This window comes from Nannobrachium achirus (assembly GCF_963921795.1).
Source record: "Nannobrachium achirus genome assembly, chromosome: 22".
NCBI lineage: Eukaryota > Metazoa > Chordata > Actinopteri > Myctophiformes > Myctophidae > Nannobrachium > Nannobrachium achirus.
In genome coordinates this window covers 14,123,999-14,142,921 of record NC_137829.1, presented here as the reverse complement: position 1 = coordinate 14,142,921, position 18,923 = coordinate 14,123,999, and the positions used below count along the sequence as shown (strand labels likewise).

The 18,923-nt window shown below is 43.1% G+C and overlaps 1 protein-coding gene across 1 annotated transcript in view; it reads right to left on the bottom strand.

Annotated features, from left to right (window-relative positions):
• Nucleotides 1–18,923, bottom strand: part of epha3 (eph receptor A3) — a 197,778-nt gene that overhangs the window by 160,004 nt on the left and 18,851 nt on the right. Inside the window, exon 2 of the mRNA XM_080753798.1 lies at nt 14,890–14,954. Within this exon, the coding sequence (XP_080609924.1) occupies nt 14,890–14,954 (65 nt within the window). The remainder of the gene's footprint in view (nt 1–14,889; nt 14,955–18,923) is intronic.

The window sequence follows — 18,923 nt, the reverse complement described above, 5'->3', positions numbered from 1 at the left end:
GTATAGACCAGAACACACTGAGCAGGCCAGACAGACAGACAGACAGACAGACAGACAGACAGGAAACCCGAAACTCCATCGATCACATTTTGTGTTCAACAGCAGGCGTCATGTTGAGCTGTATGAAATCACAGGAGGGACAGTGTGTGTGTGTGTGTGTGTGTGTGTGTGTGTGTGTGTGTGTGTGTGTGTGTGTGTGTGTGTGTGTGTGCGCGCGCGTGTGTGTGCACGTGCGTGCGTGCATGCTTTGAAAGCAGACAGTGTAACAATTTAAGGACTTTTTAATACCTCTAAAATGACAAATTAAACATTGGCCAAATTGTCAAATATTAGAGGCAGAAATTGCGACAAGAGCCGATCTACTAGCCTAGTTCCAGACCCTGAATCGCTAGCCACACCCCTTAAAATTTTTGTTTTGGCGATTCAGGGGTCTGGAATCGCTCTCATTGAAGAGGCCTTCCTCGTTCGAAAATCCGTACGGCGAATCAGCGTCGTGAATCAGCGTCTTGTGATCAGCGTGGGTGGGGGTTTCCCAGAACTCATGTGCGTTTCCAAGTAAACTAGCGCCGCCGCCGTACCGTACCGCGCATCGCGTCGCAGTAAAATGCGGTAAATTGCGATCGTATCGATCTATCTCGCTATGAAACACCAGTAGCAGGCATGTTATGTTGTGTTTGATTACTAGTTCGTAGTGCTCCTATTCTGCCTGTGTCTTTGGTTAGCAAGTAGCACTAGCAAGCAACAGGCTAGCCACTAGCCAGCCACACATAACAACACTACGTCATGTGTTGGTCAGACGGTGAATCAATCGCAGAAGACTGCCTCTTTGGCAACGCCCATCCCAGCAATCGCCCTGGGCGGGAGCGACCTCAGACTGAATAATGAAGTGAAACGAAATGTCAATTCAGGCTGAGTGTCAGGCTACCGATCTACAGTACATGCTCATAACGCCTCACAACGCGAGGCGTTGTGGGAATGTAGATCTGCTATTTTTATAGTAGTAATAGAACCGTGTTATACAAAATGTAATGCCTCAACTCTTAGTGCTCATCAGGGTGGGGGGATCCCCAGTTAAAATATGATTATTTTGTGAGACGCGGCCTGAAAAGGTTGAGAACCACTGATTTAACCAATCAAACACCAGCATCCATATTGTGGGGAAAGCTTTCGCTGAAAATAGCAAGCAAACTGTAAGCTTATACTGTATCATAGAGCTGCAGCTAAGGCATTATTTTTACACAATGGGATTTAAATGTTTGAGCTTTGGATTAATGTTGTGAAACAGTCAGATAGGTCAGTTATTTCAGTTGTTCCTAATCCTAAGAACATTTCAGGTCCACACAACATGTATTTCTCAAAGTGGATTTCAGGGTGGGTTCCTTTAGGGGGTATGGGTCTTGTATGGGTCTAAATTGACCCATACAAGTCTGTAACACTGACAGTCTACAAATGGAACCAAATGGGAAATGGACCCTAATGGGTCCATTTGGTTCCATTTGTACACTGTCAGAGTTAAGGGAAGACCTTGAAATTTAATAGTTTGAGAAACACTGATGTATGGAACCACAGCGTGCGTGCGTGCAAAAAAGGAAACCAGGATCTGTGTTCCACTGCAAATCTGTCAGGAATAATGAGAAACCAGAGCATGTGCAACACACACACACACACACACACACACACACACACACACACACACACACACACACACACACACACACACACACACACACACACACACACACACACACACACACACACACACACACACACACACACACACACACACACACACACACACACACACACACGGCTCACGTTGCTGATCTCAGGGTCTCAGGTCTGTTTTAATGGTATGGCTCTTTAGATTCTGGCCACAGTCCAGTGTACCCCTCCATTCCCTCCTCTCCTCTATTCCTCTCTTTCCCTCTCTATTCCTCTCTTCTCCTCTATTCCTCCCCTCTATTCCTCGGTGCATTTATATAACACCTTTATCCAAGGCAGTTTACAATGATTGTGCATCGGGAGCAACTAGGGCTTCAGAGTCTTGCTCAAGGACTCTTCAACACTAACTCTGGGGGAGCCCGGGATCGAACTGGGAACCTTCCGGTTCCCAAGCGGCCACTCTACATCCTGAGCCACCGTATCTCCTGCAAGCTCGCAGCGCAGCGCAACACAACTGCTACTTTTTTTTACTTAAAAAAATGATATATATTGCAAATATTTCTGAACAATTTCGCTTTTTTTTACATGAATCTTCTGTTCTGGGGATTCCTGGCACAAAGCCTTTTCAGATCGTGGGTCCGTGGCCAAATACATATCAATTTGGGGATCCTTGACATGAACAGGTTTGAGAACCACTGTGCCAGAGCAGTGGTTCTAAACCTGTGGGTCGGGAACCCCAGGGGGGTCCGCAAATGATTTTGGGGGCTCCTCAGATGATTAACTGTTTTCTCACTCGACAGTAAACAAACCAATATAAAGTTCAAGTGTATAGAGGGTATCTGCACATTCCTAAAGTGACAATTTAAGGACTTTTTAATACCTCTGAAAAGACAAATTAAACATTGGCCAAATTGTTAAATATTAGAGGCAGACATTGTGAAAATAGATGATCTACATGCTCACAACGCCTCGCATACAGAGAGCAGTATCTTTAAATGTAGATCGTCTTTTTTCACAATAGAACCATGTTATACAAAATGTAATGCCTCAACTCGTAGGGTCAAATATGATTATTTTGGGGGTCATGGCCTGAAAAGGTTGAGAACCACTGTGCTATACAGTTCATGTGATTCAATGGTTAGCAGCATTATTACTGGTTGTTGTGGATAGTGATGAAAGTACACCATGGCTACACGTGAACAAAGGCATGATTAATCCCACATTCTCTGCAGACCCTCCACACTGGAGGGTGCGTGTGTTCGTGTGCGTGTGTGTGTGTGTGTGTGTGTGTGTGTGTGTGTGTGTGTGTGTGTGTGTGTGTGTGTGTGTGTGTGTACGCGTGTGTACGCGTGTGTGTGCATGTGCGTGCGTGCATGCTTTGAAAGCAGACAGTGTAATCTTTAGTGGTCTTCAGTTGTGGGGAGGGGCTAAGCCCCCCCGGACGATGCAAGCTCAGCACTCAAGTCTGCGTTCTGAACTGATAAGAGAGCCACGCGCACGCACGCACGCACGCACGCACGCATGCACGCACACACTCTGTCTCTCTCTCTCTCTCGCAGACATGGACATGATCACACAGAAACACAAAAGTTGACCTACCCATATGCAAAGACACACACACACACACACACACACACACAGTTCAGTTCTGGTGGCAACGGGGGAAGCGTCTGGGAGGCTAAGCTCTTAATTTGCTCCTGACCGGAGTGCATTGTGGCTCTGCAGGCCGATAGCCACGGCCTATCCGTCAGTGTCAGTGTGTGTGCGCATGTGCGCGTGCGTGCGCATGTGCGCGTGCGTGTGTGTGAGCGTGCGTGACCACATTATGAGACATGTTTGCGCGGGCCGCTCTCTCAGGGCAGGGTGCTTATCAGAGCGCGGTCAGACAGTGGGTGGCGTGAGTGATTACCCATCATTCACCTTGAGAACGCCATCATCACTATCATCATCACCATCATCATCGGTAGCAGCAGCAGAATCATCTCTGTTCCTCTCTCTCTCCATCTTACCCCCCCTCTTTGTCCTCTCTCTCTCTCCCTCCCTGTCATAATCACTCTCTCGTCCCCTTGTGTATCGTTTCTCCGCCTCTCTTTCGTTGGCTCCTGTCCCCCCTCTCTTTCATTTGCTTTCTGCGAAGCTCGATTTAGACCTGTGTTGTCGAGTGCGTCGTGACCAAAAATAGCGGAACTCCACGCTTGTAGAAGGCGTGACACAGCGGGGGCAGATGAGTATAAATCAGGCATATTAACCTCTCTAAAATGTAGACATTTAGCTGAGGCAGTGTTAAAGTCTTTTGAATAATACACCATTTAGTCTTAGTCCTGTCTTAGTCTTCAAAAATTGTTTTTGTCTAGTCTAGTCTTAGTAGACTAAATATCAAAACATTTTAGTCTTAGTCAGTCTTAGTCAGTCTTAGACTTTTAGTCTTCATCTTTTAGGATACGATTTTTAGGCTAAATATAACCACATAATTCTGAACAAGTCATTGTCTTCTACTGCCTGTTACTTGGTCAAAATAAACCATACATAAAAGATGTATCTGGCTTTAATTTCATTGCAGTTACATACCAGGGTTAATTTTTACAGCCATTAGTTTTAGACTTAGACTTTAGATTTAGTCTTAGTCTTAGTTTTTTGAATAACACAAATAACAGTCTTAGTCTTAGTCTTCTGAAATAGTTTTAGTCTAGTCTAGTCTTATCGACAAAATATAAAAATCTAGTAGTCTTGATACACAAAAGAAGAAGAATGCCTCCCCCTGGCCAGCCAGGGCGCCTGATGGAGGGGAAAGAAACCGGTTGGAATAACGTGTTCCTTCCACGTGCTACATCCAGCCGGGGAATCTCTCCCTTGTCAGGTGAAAAGAAGCGACTTGGACTCCTCATGCAAAGAATGAAGCACGAGGGCAGTCCGTTGTCTCCCCAGGTTTCCAGAGGGAGTGTAGTGCCCAGGTTAACACGTGTAGGTCTACTAGTGCCTCAAAGAAACCAGGATACCAGGTAAACAAGGAACCTATGATCTGTGTAAACAACATGCCATCTTAACCCGTTAAAAAAGTCTTCTAAAGCGGTTTTCTGAAGAAAAAAAAACAACGTATGTTTCCATATCAGCGGTGCTCAAACCTTTAAATGTCAAGGACCACTAGAATTATATGTGTTTGGCCGCCGACCCCCCATCTAAAATAATGTTGTTCCAGGAACCCCCCAGAAACAAAGATTGGAGTTACAAATCTTCGTTTCAAAATACATATATTCAAAGATCTTTGCAAATTGTCACGATTTAAAAAAATAGCAGATATACAAGCTCTGCGAGCCTGTATATCTGCTTATAGTTAAAGCACAAAATGATGGTTAAACTTGTTCAAATCTAACACGGATGCGTTCCTGGTCTTGATGGGTTTTAAATCACACCTCTAAGATCTGTGGTCGAGAAAGAAAAAATAAATCCACAAAACCAAAAATATGAGAAGTGACCAAGATGTGACGCAATCAACACACTGTATTTCTGCATAGAAGTAAATGGTGGCAAGAAGGGGTACAGGGAGAGAGAACTGCAAGCCTTCTCTCTCCCTCTCCCTCCCTCCCTCCCTCTCTCTCTCTTCTTTTTATCAAAGCCCCTCGTCCTTCCTATACCGTCTCTCTCAATTGCTGTTAACCCCCCCATAAACACACACAGCGTGCGTTCTCTCTTTCCCTCGTGTGTTCTCTTCCTCCATCTCTCCTTCCAGTCTTCTCATATGTCTCAGTATGTCAATTATACAGGTGTTGATGTACTGTAAAAATGTGCGACGGAACAAACGGGTATACAGTATATGGCAATGTGTACACCGTGATCCATTTAGGCTGTGTTGTTGTGTGTATTATTAAATGTGGGTATTGTCTATAGCCTCGCGTAGCCAGACTATATCACTGCGTGGATATTTGTCTGGTGGTATTTCTATAGGGAAGGTTCTTTTTCCAAGGGGCAGATTTAAAAAAAATGTCTCTGGACACAACTGGTTAGACCAGACCAATACTGGGCCCTGATTGGTCACCCAACTCAGGTGAGGAAATGGATTCACAATTATTGAGCGGGGCCAGACCCAAATCTGTCTGCAACTTGTTTAGTGTGTTATGTTTCTGACTGATATCTGTATTATAAAGGAATGTTAAAATGCGCACTCGCTGTAAGTCGTAGGAGTCTTTTTTAATGATGATTATGATCTGCAGCAGCTGATAGACTGTTGCTGCAGATCCTAATCATCATTAACTAGACCAGGTCACCTGGTTCTGCCAGACCCGCAATGAAACACATGAACACACAGGATTGTATAGGCTGAGCAGCTGGAAATGTTTCTGAGCTTGTAGATGGGCTGAGGAATTTATAGTGTCAGCAGCTCGTCAGCCAACTCAACTCAGCTGGTCCTGTACAGGTGACGCCACTCAAGGCAATCAGCCGAGCAAGGGAAGGGAGGGGCAGATGAGCAGTCAGAGGCAAACACAGGCACACTGAGGAAAAGAGGGACCGACCGCCCGACCGACAGACCGACAGACCGACAAAGCCTTTTGTAGGCCGACCCCCTGGGTCTGGCAAAAAAGACGACTGTACATTCTTTTATACGTATCATCTGAATCTGCACAGTATATCTAAGTTCATAAAGTTTACATAAGTATAACTAAATGCATGTGAAATTAAATTAATTAATTCAGGATTCCAATTCAAAAGTAGCAAAAATAGCAGATCTACAAGCTCACGCGTTTTAGTGGCCCTCTCCATCATCAAAGTTGCCCACCCCTGCTATTGAGGGTTTAAGACGGTTAAATGCCTGAAAATGCACATCAACAGGAATCCAACACTGATGATATAGTGCTGTCAAACAAGCCTACGAAGGCATCTATGAAATCTATAAAGAAGTTTAATCTGCAACACAACGTCATAAAATATAGTGGGGGTCCCTGCTTCATCTCTCTCTCAGCTTAAGGGGTCTCTGGTCTGCAGAAAAAACACTGCAGACCCCTGCACTATAGAGCCAGCGCGTAATGTTGCAGCAGCTCCTCGAAAAGCTCTTGTTGCGAGACCTCCATTTATACCAGCCAGCCCTCCACTTAAAGTACCGCTATACACCTCCCCTGGGCTAACCCAACGTGTTTATTTGTCTAGCTAGTTAGACTCCTGGGCCTCAGGGCCACATGCACGCACACACACACAAACACATACGCGTGCACGCACACACACACACAAGCAAACATGCACGTACACACACAAGCACACACACACACACACGCACACACGCACACAAGCACACACACACGCACACACGCACACACACACGCACGCACACACACAGGGGCACACGCACACCTCTGCTTTTCCTCCAAACTTTATTAAGTGTCAGAATTAGGCCTTGGCAGTGGCTTAAGGTAATCCAGTCATTTGTTCCGTGGAGCTGCCAGGTCTGGTTTCCCCAGGCCGTATACACCTCTGGCACACAGCTCCACCGCTGCTGCTGCTGCTGCTGCTGCTGCATGTTGGGAGCTTTATAAGGTTGAACCCCGGGAAGAAGAAAAAGTAGGAGGGGAGAAAAAAAAAGGAGGCCGCAAAGGAAAAACTTGGCTGCTCGAAGTAGCGTTTGGACTGAAGACAATTGCAGGCAATTTGTATGACCTTTAAGGGAGAGATTTATGGGGGCTGGACTATAACAGCCTGCTCACACCATGTGGGAAAGGAAAGCAGCCCGGACTCATACCTCGGCGCGGCGACCGCGTCGCTTGACGACAATAACGGATGTCCCAGCCTGAGGGAGGCGTTGGTGACGCGGCCGTCCAGCAAAGTATACATTTAGCTGTAATAAATTGCCAGTAATAAATGTGTGTAAGCGTTATTGCGGCGAGTTGAGCCAGAAGTGACTATATTGCGTCACGCTGGTCTGGTGTTGCCTCGCTTATGCTGCAGTCTCTGTGGCATGCTGGCGATTGAGCTGAACTGTGATGATGGCAAACATCTGAGTCGCATTGTTCTGTGAAAGGACATCGCCAGACATCGCTTGGATTTCTCTTGGATCGCCTTTGGTCTACTTTTGTTCTAAGTTGCTATGCATAAACATTTATAACAAGTGTCATAAAGCTTAGGTTAGACTGCATATTAAAGGAGTAGTTCACCCTCAATTTTTCCTATTGATTACTCACGCCATGGAGACTTGAGTTCAGTTATATTTCTTTTTGTATTTTTTTTCGAATTCCTAAGACAAAGATTTCTCTATAGTAAATATAACCCCCATTGATTCGAGATGATGCATTCGGGTCCCCATCCGGAATCAAAGAGGTTACATTTATTCTAATGAAATGATTGTTTTAGGAGTGAGACTAAAACAAAAAAAATATTATTGAACTCAAGTCTCCATGGCGTGAGTAATCAATAGAAAGAAAAAAAAACATTTTGGGGTGAACTACTCCTTTAAGGTTGGGTCTATAATGACTTAACCAATTAAAAGTGGGAAAGCGTCTGTGTCATTAAAGATCTTTGAGTTGCATAGCAGATACAAATAGCAGATATATAAGCGGCGAGCGTGTACATACATCTGCACACCTGCTTGTACGACCCTAAGTGTGAGAACTACTGATTTAGAAGGCTTTTGTAGTTGGCCTCTCTTTTTTTGGGTTAATATACAGTCTCACCTAGAATAGATTATCCACACGCACTGCTCCATATGCTCCCACAGTGAAACTTTATTAGCAGGACATACACACACGAGCGTGCACGCACACACACTGACATTACGCAGTGGGTTTATGTTTAGTGGGGTTATGTTCACTCACACTTAACAAATCGTTGCTTTGTCGTTGCCGTTAAAGTGAAAACCTTTTAGGCAATTAAGATTAACAACCTCATCCTTCACCCTGAGCATTTTGGATGGTCCCCTGGGGGACCCTGGTTCCCTGGGAACCCTGGTCTATGTGTGTGTGTGTGTGTGTGTGTGTGTGTGTGTGTGTGTGTGTGTGTGTGTGTGTGTGTGTGTGTGTGTGTGTGTGTGTGTGTGTGTAAATATAAAAATTGATGCAAAGTGGCATCAGAGACTCTGCTTTTGGTCCAAATCTGCACTCAATATACGGTGTACTTTGCTGCTATCGTTCAATAAAATCATTTTAACCCATGGGTCTTCAAAGGGGGTCCAGCACCCCTAGGGGCTCCTCAGATTTTGTACTGCTAAATAAGTTATAATGTGTAAACAAACAAACTAGGTATATTAATTTACACAACACTGACGATAGTGCTGTCAACGTGTCTATGAAGCTATCTATGAAAGCTATGAAAAACATTAATCTGACTGCAACACAATTTTATACAATCTGTAGTAGACGGTCCTGCTTCATCGCTCTCTCAGCTATAAGGGGTCTTTGGCCTGAAAAGCAGATCCCTGGTCTAACCCGTTTAGAAAGGCCACAAGTGTCAATTCAAGACCAAAACAAAGCGAAAGCTCTCTGGCATTAGAATCATTTCTGGTTTTGTTCCACCAGTAACTTGCTTATCACTGCTCTTGTGAACAGGGGTGTCGCAACAAATTCTGGGCCCTGATGGGTACAAGGATTCACTGCGTTATTTTGTGCTTTAACTATTGAAAAATAGCACATATGCAAGCTTGTATAGCTGCTATTTTTGAAAAACATCTGAGTCGCATTGTTCTGTGAAAGGACATCGCCAGACATCGCTTGGATTTCTCTTGGATCGCCTTTGGTCTACTTTTGTTCTAAGTTGCTATGCATAAACATTTATAACAAGTGTCATAAAGCTTAGGTTAGACTGCATATTAAAGGAGTAGTTCACCCTCAATTTTTCCTATTGATTACTCACGCCATGGAGACTTGAGTTCAGTTATATTTCTTTTTGTATTTTTTTTCGAATTCCTAAGACAAAGATTTCTCTATAGTAAATATAACCCCCATTGATTCGAGATGATGCATTCGGGTCCCCATCCGGAATCAAAGAGGTTACATTTATTCTAATGAAATGATTGTTTTAGGAGTGAGACTAAAACAAAAAAAATATTATTGAACTCAAGTCTCCATGGCGTGAGTAATCAATAGAAAGAAAAAAAAACATTTTGGGGTGAACTACTCCTTTAAGGTTGGGTCTATAATGACTTAACCAATTAAAAGTGGGAAAGCGTCTGTGTCATTAAAGATCTTTGAGTTGCATAGCAGATACAAATAGCAGATATATAAGCGGCGAGCGTGTACATACATCTGCACACCTGCTTGTACGACCCTAAGTGTGAGAACTACTGATTTAGAAGGCTTTTGTAGTTGGCCTCTCTTTTTTTGGGTTAATATACAGTCTCACCTAGAATAGATTATCCACACGCACTGCTCCATATGCTCCCACAGTGAAACTTTATTAGCAGGACATACACACACGAGCGTGCACGCACACACACTGACATTACGCAGTGGGTTTATGTTTAGTGGGGTTATGTTCACTCACACTTAACAAATCGTTGCTTTGTCGTTGCCGTTAAAGTGAAAACCTTTTAGGCAATTAAGATTAACAACCTCATCCTTCACCCTGAGCATTTTGGATGGTCCCCTGGGGGACCCTGGTTCCCTGGGAACCCTGGTCTATGTGTGTGTGTGTGTGTGTGTGTGTGTGTGTGTGTGTGTGTGTGTGTGTGTGTGTGTGTGTGTGTGTGTGTGTGTGTGTGTGTGTGTAAATATAAAAATTGATGCAAAGTGGCATCAGAGACTCTGCTTTTGGTCCAAATCTGCACTCAATATACGGTGTACTTTGCTGCTATCGTTCAATAAAATCATTTTAACCCATGGGTCTTCAAAGGGGGTCCAGCACCCCTAGGGGCTCCTCAGATTTTGTACTGCTAAATAAGTTATAATGTGTAAACAAACAAACTAGGTATATTAATTTACACAACACTGACGATAGTGCTGTCAACGTGTCTATGAAGCTATCTATGAAAGCTATGAAAAACATTAATCTGACTGCAACACAATTTTATACAATCTGTAGTAGACGGTCCTGCTTCATCGCTCTCTCAGCTATAAGGGGTCTTTGGCCTGAAAAGCAGATCCCTGGTCTAACCCGTTTAGAAAGGCCACAAGTGTCAATTCAAGACCAAAACAAAGCGAAAGCTCTCTGGCATTAGAATCATTTCTGGTTTTGTTCCACCAGTAACTTGCTTATCACTGCTCTTGTGAACAGGGGTGTCGCAACAAATTCTGGGCCCTGATGGGTACAAGGATTCACTGCGTTATTTTGTGCTTTAACTATTGAAAAATAGCACATATGCAAGCTTGTATAGCTGCTATTTTTGAAAAATCGTGAACATCTTTGAAGGTTTTTTGAAAAACCTATTTTTCTATGTCAGTGGTGCTCACACTTTTTCATGTGAAGTACCCCCAAAATGAATGTATTTGGCCACGGACCTCCATCTCAAAATATTTAGTTCCAGGGACCCCCCAGAAGCAAAATTTGAGTTACAAATGTTCGCTTAAAGAGGTGGTGCCATAGTTTTGCACATGTGTCTATGAGGTTGACAGTACATCATTAGACCCCCTGGTGTGGTTGTTATGAGCAATTATGAATTCCCTTTGTATTTTGGCTTTCTTTGTATTTTGACTCCCCCCCCCCCCCCTTCCCCCCATTGTGACACCCCTGTCCAACAGTAACTTGCTTATCACTGCTCGTGTGAAGATGGATACGTTGTCTTCAGGTCACAATGATTGACTCAACACAACAAGCTGAGTGTTTGAACCATCACGTCCCACACACTTAACCTGTAACCTGCGGTGCCGCTAACCACTCAGAGACCTGGCTTAAGCTGCACTTCGCTGCTGCCGTCAAACAGGACTTTGTGGAAAGTAACTCACTGGCAATGGTGGACAAAGCACTCAACCCTGGTACTTGAGTCAAAGGATAGCAGCTTCTTGTGAAGTATTACGCAACTACATGAAGTGAAAGTTACTCTGTCAAATGTTTACTTGATTTAAAGTACCTACTTGACAAAAAGAAAAGAAAAGTACATGCTTTTAAAAATAGTTAAAAAGCAGTAGTAAAAAAGGACGACTTCCCCCATAATTGGTCCTTCTTATAAATGAGAGTTAGTTATAATAAATGTACATACATGAATGTTTGACATATTGGCCCTATTTTTGTCCATGCTAAACCCCTTATCCCTAAACTTCTTTGCCTTTTTTCACTATTTTGAAAAACATTTTTAAATAGTTTCAAATAGCTGATATACAAGCTCAGAACGTGTTGATGTAGGTCAGCTATTTGAAGTATTTTAAAATGTTTTTCAAAATAGTAAAACAAAAAAAGGCAAAGACGTTTAGGGGTTTAGGGTTTAGCATGGACAAAAATAGGGCCCGTTATGTTGGTTCTACTCAGAGGCTGTGGACAGTTCAGAATCTATACCTACCAGTGAACATCAATAAGAAATCCAAGCTAATAGAAACGTCAGGCTTTCTATTCCTGGAAAGTTAGCCTAATGAAAGCCATTGTTCTTGTGTTCATAAAAAGAAGAAAAAATAAATAAACACTAATGATGATGTTACTAGTAATTACAAATTATGTAACTGTTGATGTTATTTGTTGATTTATCAATGAACATTTTCTCCAATCTGCCTACATTTGCTGGTTGTCCTAAGACTGCACTGTAAATTCCTGACACTGCTTTGTTCCACCTGCATTCCAATCCAGTAGTGTTAATTTATTTCTGAGAGGGAACAAATGGAACCAACATAATTCTCTGCGGTAAACAAACACTCTAGCACCAATCAAGTTAAACCAGTTCCAGTGGTTGTCCTAAGATATCTGCACGACCATCCCATCAATTATTCATGGCACTGCTTTGTTGCACCTGGCTACTAGGGCTTCAACATTCCTCAAATATTAAATTCGAATATTGGTCTTAGAAATTGGCCCGAATATCGAATATATTCGAATATTAAAAAAACAATAAAAATAATAATAATAATAATAAAATAAAAAAGAAAAAAAAAGGTTTTTTTTTTTCTTTTTCTTTTTTTTATATTATCATCAATATTGGCCATGGTCTTCAGTTTCAAAGAGATTTATTTATAAAGCTGATGAAAATTGTTTTACACAAAAAAGTAAATGCAATTAGGCTATAAAACTATTAAAAGCAAAAAAGTTAAGTAAATAGCCACTGTAAGTTCTCTGTTACCATTATCAAAATAGATGGGTGTGTTGCCAAATCTTGTGAGAGGAATAAGCAACCAGGTCTATGAAAACAAGCTCAAAATAAGTGAATATAGGCCACATGATTACTTTAAACCTATATACATTGGCTATTTGAAAACAGCTGGTCTGATCTACAAGCTCACAATCACAACCACCATTATTTACAAGCAACTTTACAACAAAAAAGAAACAAGCCCAACATGGATTATAAATATCAGACTTGGCAACACTGAGACATACGTTCCTCTCCTCTACTCCTCCACTCGCAGTCAGTCAGTCAGTCAGAGACAGCTGCTGTCTGGCTAGGCTAGAGGCTATGTTGCAAATGCATGCTGGTGTAAGATCAATGAGGAAAAATCTACAAGCTAAGCTGTGGTCACCCTGCTATCTGCAACAGTTTGTAACCAGTAAGACTCCCTAATCGGGAGATACGCGACCGTAGGTTGCTTATCTCCACAAATAGGGCAAAAATGTGTTTTTCCAAAATCTTCCTGATCCATGTTGATGACATGAGTGTAGACATACTGTGTAGTGATTTTCGTGATTTTAGGGCAAAATCTGTAGGAGCAGTGTCCAAAAATGTGTTTTTAAAATTCGGCCTGAAGGTGGCGCTATATGGGACAGATTCATGTTGATGGGATGAGTGTAGACATACTGTGTAGCGATTTGCGTGATTTTAGGGCAAACATTTTAGGAGCAGTGTCCAAAAATGTGTTTTGCAAGAATCGGCCTGATGGTGGCGCTAGAAGAGGGCCATGTGAGAAATGAGGGGTGGGGTGTCTGCGTTGCCTTGGCGGACGAATAGGTACCGGCCCCGGCTCTCCCGGACGCTCCTAGCCCGAGTTACGGCATTTTATGGGGGCGTCACCACTTTTGCATCCATTCTGGAGCACCAGGAGTGGGTGGTCCCCAGGAATTCCCCGTGAGCAGCCCCGTTGGGGTGGTCATTTGGTCATTTTTGCACATTTGGTCATGTTTTACACCTGGGGGTCCCCCAGGGACCTGGGGGTCCCTGGAGCTCCGGGGGTCCTTGGAGGTTGTAGTTTGGCAGGTAAGGAGTGTGTGTGCAAAATGTGGCATGGATGGGGGCAACGGTTGTGGAGATATGAGCAGGGCAAAAGTGTGACGTGCGACTCACAGAGGGACATTTTTTTACACCTGGGGGTCCCCCAGGGACCTGGGGGTCCCTGGAGCTCCGGGGGTCCTTGGAGGTTGTAGTGTGTGTGCAAAATTTGGCATGGATGGGGGCAACGGTTGTGGAGATATGAGCAGGGCAAAAGTGTGACGTGTGACGTGTGACTGACTGACTCACTGACTCACTCACTGACGGACGGACGGACAGCCGGTGGAGGTTTTGGTAGTAAATGCGACCTACGGTCGCAACTAACAGAGCCACAGCCAGAGGGTGAAGCTATCAAGCTGAAGCTAACGTTAGCAGCTTCTCATAACAACGTGTGATGAGACCTCTAGAGAGAGCGGCCGGAGTTATGTTTCGTAGTACTACCGTATATGGCCGGAGTTATGTTTCGTAGTACTACCGTACATGGCCGGAGTTATGTTTCGTAGTACTACCGTATATGGCCGGAGTTATGTTTCGGTAGTACTACCGTGCATGGCCGGATTTTTTTTTTTTTACTTTTTTTTTTTACTTTTTTTTTTTTTTTTTTATAATTCGAATATTAATTTTTATGATCGAATATGCATTTTCCCCCCATATTCGACGAATATCCGATATTCGAATATTAATGTTGAAGCCCTACTGGCTACTGCACATTACATTGTCTGAACTGTCCACAGCCCTCCTCTGAGACAGAAAAAAACATTGCACCATATCATCAGCATTAGTGAGGACCAATAATATGAAGATAGGTTGAAAATTAAGTTTCAGTAAGTAGAGGAAAAGACAATGAGTGACGTTGCAACTCACGGGGTTGTACATCAGCTATTTTTTCACCAAACGTTTGACATGGCCAGAACAGGGACACGGTGGTTAAATTAGGTATACAGTACATTTAGTGTCTTTTGTGATGGACTCACCCCATGTGACGGGTAGGACATCCATCCCAGCTCCCCTTGGCTGGCCTTGGAGTCCAACAGGTTAACTGTAGGGAGACAGTGAACACATAGTGAGTGGTTGGTGGTTACCCCCATGCAGTGGAAACCTTGCACGTTCAAAAGTGTTACTTTTCAGGAAATGTGGGACAAAAAAATAACCTGAATGGATCCAATGTAGTTATTAAGCTCTTGTTGACGGCCGGACTACACCAAAAAATGCGCGCATACGCGCGTACTGTCCGTGAAGACGCTCGCGTATGCGTACACGCTCCAGGCTACACCAAGGAGGGAGTATATGCGAGGAAGACCAGATAGTCTGTGTACAAAACACATACGCGTGCTTAAAAAATAGAACCGATCCTATTTTTAGGGAATGCGTATCCGTGGTTCGCGCTATCCGTACGCCTGGTGTAGCTGGCTGAATTGATATACATTGGATCTATCCAAAACGCGCATACGCGCGCAAAACGGTTTGGTGTAGCCCGGCCGTTATACTTGTCATCGGTTCAATATTTATAAAACCCACAGTAGGGGTGGGCGATATGGAAAAATACAATATCACGATATTTTTCCAAGCAGTATCACGATAGACAATGTTATCGCGATTCTTTTTTTCTTTTTGTTGTTTTTTATGGTTACTTTTCAAGTTACTTTAACAGTACAACTGGGTAACAAAAACTAAAAGAAAAATGAGTAACAAACCATTTAGACCAGTGGTCCTCAAAGTTGGGTCCAGGGATCTGGGTTCCTTTTGGGAGGTCTAAATGTAACCTTACAAGTATGTAACTCTGACAGTATACAATTGAAACCAAATGGACTGGTTTCATTTGTATACTGTCAGAGTTAAGGGAGACCTTGACATTTTCAAGTTTGAGAACTACTGATTTAGACCAAAATGCAGGTTTAAATGAATTCTGCAATGAATCTCTGTATTCAACAGGACAACAACAATTCGTTCCCTCGTTGTATCACAATATATACGACATCTCTGAAAAGGCATTATCGTGATGTGGAGACATTGTATCGTCTCAACGATATTTATCACCATATCGCCCACCCCTAACCCACACATTAAGAACTGAGGCTGATTCTAAAAGAGTCAATATCCCACAAAAGTGTACACACGGAGGCATTGCATACAGCGAAGATAATCATTCATAACAGACCATACATTTGTTGTACTGTAACCGTTTCTTGAAGAGTAATGCACCATTGTCTGATAGTAAGAAGGCAAAAATAAAAAGAAGTGTACTGTATTAATTAATATGGATCTGAAATTATTGATCAAGTGTACTGATACAAAAATGAGCCTACCAGGGGAGACATGCATGTTACCATAGGGAGATCGTTATCACGTTTTGGACCATAGCTAGTAGAACGGCAAAGAGATTCGTTGTGCAGGGAGAAAGAAAAAGAAAAGACAAGACCAAGTACAGAAACAAATCCAATTACAGTGCAGAAGAGAAAGAAACAAATAGTATAACTCAATGAAAGGCAGAGACAAACAGACATGCCTTTAGTTGTGTTTTAAAGGAAATTAAACGTTTTCTGGGAGTTTGTTCCAGATATTTGGGGCATTAAAAAAATGCTGCCTCTCCACGTTTATTTGTAGTGTTACGGACTGACAGCAGACCTTTCCCAGATGACCCGCGAGGCCTGTATGGTCCGTGACATCCAGAAATGTATTTTGATGCAATCACACAAAAAAAGGCCTATATATGCTTATATAATGAGCCGATATCCGAAGTCAGGAACTACAGCTGATGAGGACAGCTGCCTCTCTCATGTAAACAAACGCGGAGGCATGCTTTGTTGTCCTAATGGTGTGTGCGTGTGTGCGTGTGCGTCGGGAGGCATGCTTTGTCGAGCATCAAAGCCCGGTCCAGCTGGACAGGACGGGTGGAGGTGGGGGGTTGGAGGGGTTACAGCACACTGCAGCACTCTTTTATTTATTATCAATACCACAGTGTAGAAACACTCTGCTACAAGTAAAAGCCCTGCAGTCGAACGATTTACTTAAAAAGTACAACGAAAGCGTGTTGGCGTCAAAATATACTTGCAGTATCAAAGGTTTAAAAAGAAATGCTCATATATGAATGTCAGCCTCCGATTTCCACAATATTTTTTTCTCCCTTCAATTTCTTCAAACATTTGTCAAAGTACTAAATAGCAGATCTACAATCTCACAACGCGTCATCGGCTATTTTGGAATAGCTGACATGCAAAATAGGGCTTAAGTGGTTGATGCAGTTCGATTGCAGTTTGTAATGCTCAAAACAAAGTGACTAATAACTCAGGTTTTCAAATGATTGCAGTGGAGTAAAAAGTATAAGATTTTCCTCCAAGATGTAGTGGAGCAGGGTATGAAGCATTGGGAAAATTGACGTGCTTAAGTAAAGTAAAAGTACCTCAAAATGGTACTTAAGTATACTTGAGTACATGTGCTTAGTTACTTTACACCAGCGCCCACACAGAGAGACACTCCCAGGCTGGATCAGTGCTGCTACACACACACGCACGCACACACACACACACACACACACACACACACACACACACACACACACACACACACACACACACACACACACACACACACACACACACACACACACACACACACACACACACACACACACACACACACACACACACACACACACACACACACACACACACACACACATCAAGATGAACTTGTCAAAGTTAGAACGGTGTCACCCAGCTTCGGTGACACCAATGTCACTGTGACACGTCAACAATTCACGTTTCTCTGTGTGTGCGTGCGTGCGTGCGTGCGTGTGTGTGTGTGCTTGTGAGGACCAGATATCAGGACAAGTATTGTCGAATTTGAGAAACAGAAGTTGTGAGGACCATTTTCCTTTTCCTCACAAAAAAGATGGTTGTTTGTGATTGAAAAAGTATGTTTAGAGATACGTTTATTAGAAAAAGATTCAGGTTAAGATTAGACGTGTAATAAGTTAGGTTTAGGGGGTTGGAATTTAGAGTTAAACACGATTCATATAGTTGCGAGACAGTGTCATGCACCAAAAAATCACTGACCTATAAGCTCGTAGATCTGCCATTTTTGGGCTTCAGGCCTACAGCTGTTTATTTGAATTAAAAGCTGCAGTCATAAAATCTGTCCTAAAACGTTGAGGTCCTCACAAGTATAGTAATGCAAACCTGTGTGGGCATGTGCACAGGACTGGGGGAAAACTGATGCAAGATGTGCAGTCAAAATGTGGAAGAAAGAAAAAAAAGACGTGTGACGGAGCCAGAAGTCCATGTTGTTTTGCCAGACAGCGTTACTTGGAAGTTGAGCAATAAGGTTCTCTGTTGTTCACAGAAAGCTGTCGATATTCATTGATAGTCCATGTGGGAAGAGGTCCGTGTTGCTGAGAGACAAAACAAAGATCCTAATGTGATTTTACAGCTTGTTTTCCTACTCAGTTCCATGTGCATTCTGCACCACAGAGGAAGCCAGAGTGAAGGAGGCCTGGTTCTACGAATGCCCAGTGGTGTAAGGCAGTGGTTCCCAACCTGTGCGTCGGGACCCCCAAGGATGGTCCCCAGATGATTAACTTAATGTGCAGCATTGTTTTCTCACTCAACAGTAAACAAACCGACATAATGGTTAAGTGTATAGAGGGTATCTGCACATTTCTGAAGTGAAGATTTAAGGACTTTTTAATACCTCTAAAAGGACAAATTTAACATTGGCCAAATTGTCAAATATTAGAGGCAGAAAATTATGAAAATAGCAGATCTACATGCTCACAACACCTCGCAACGCGAGGCGTTGTGAGAATGTAGATCTACAAAACAAAGGGTTTTGGACATACAAGGTTTCCACCCGACAACAACGATGTACAACAAGAGACACGTTCAACAGTTTGGAACACACAGCCCTGGGGAACTAGGATTGGCCCTCACACACAGCAGAGGCGTCAATTGGGTATGGCAAGGTATGGCCGCTGCCATACCTTGGCTACAGGGAAAAATAAAATGTACTT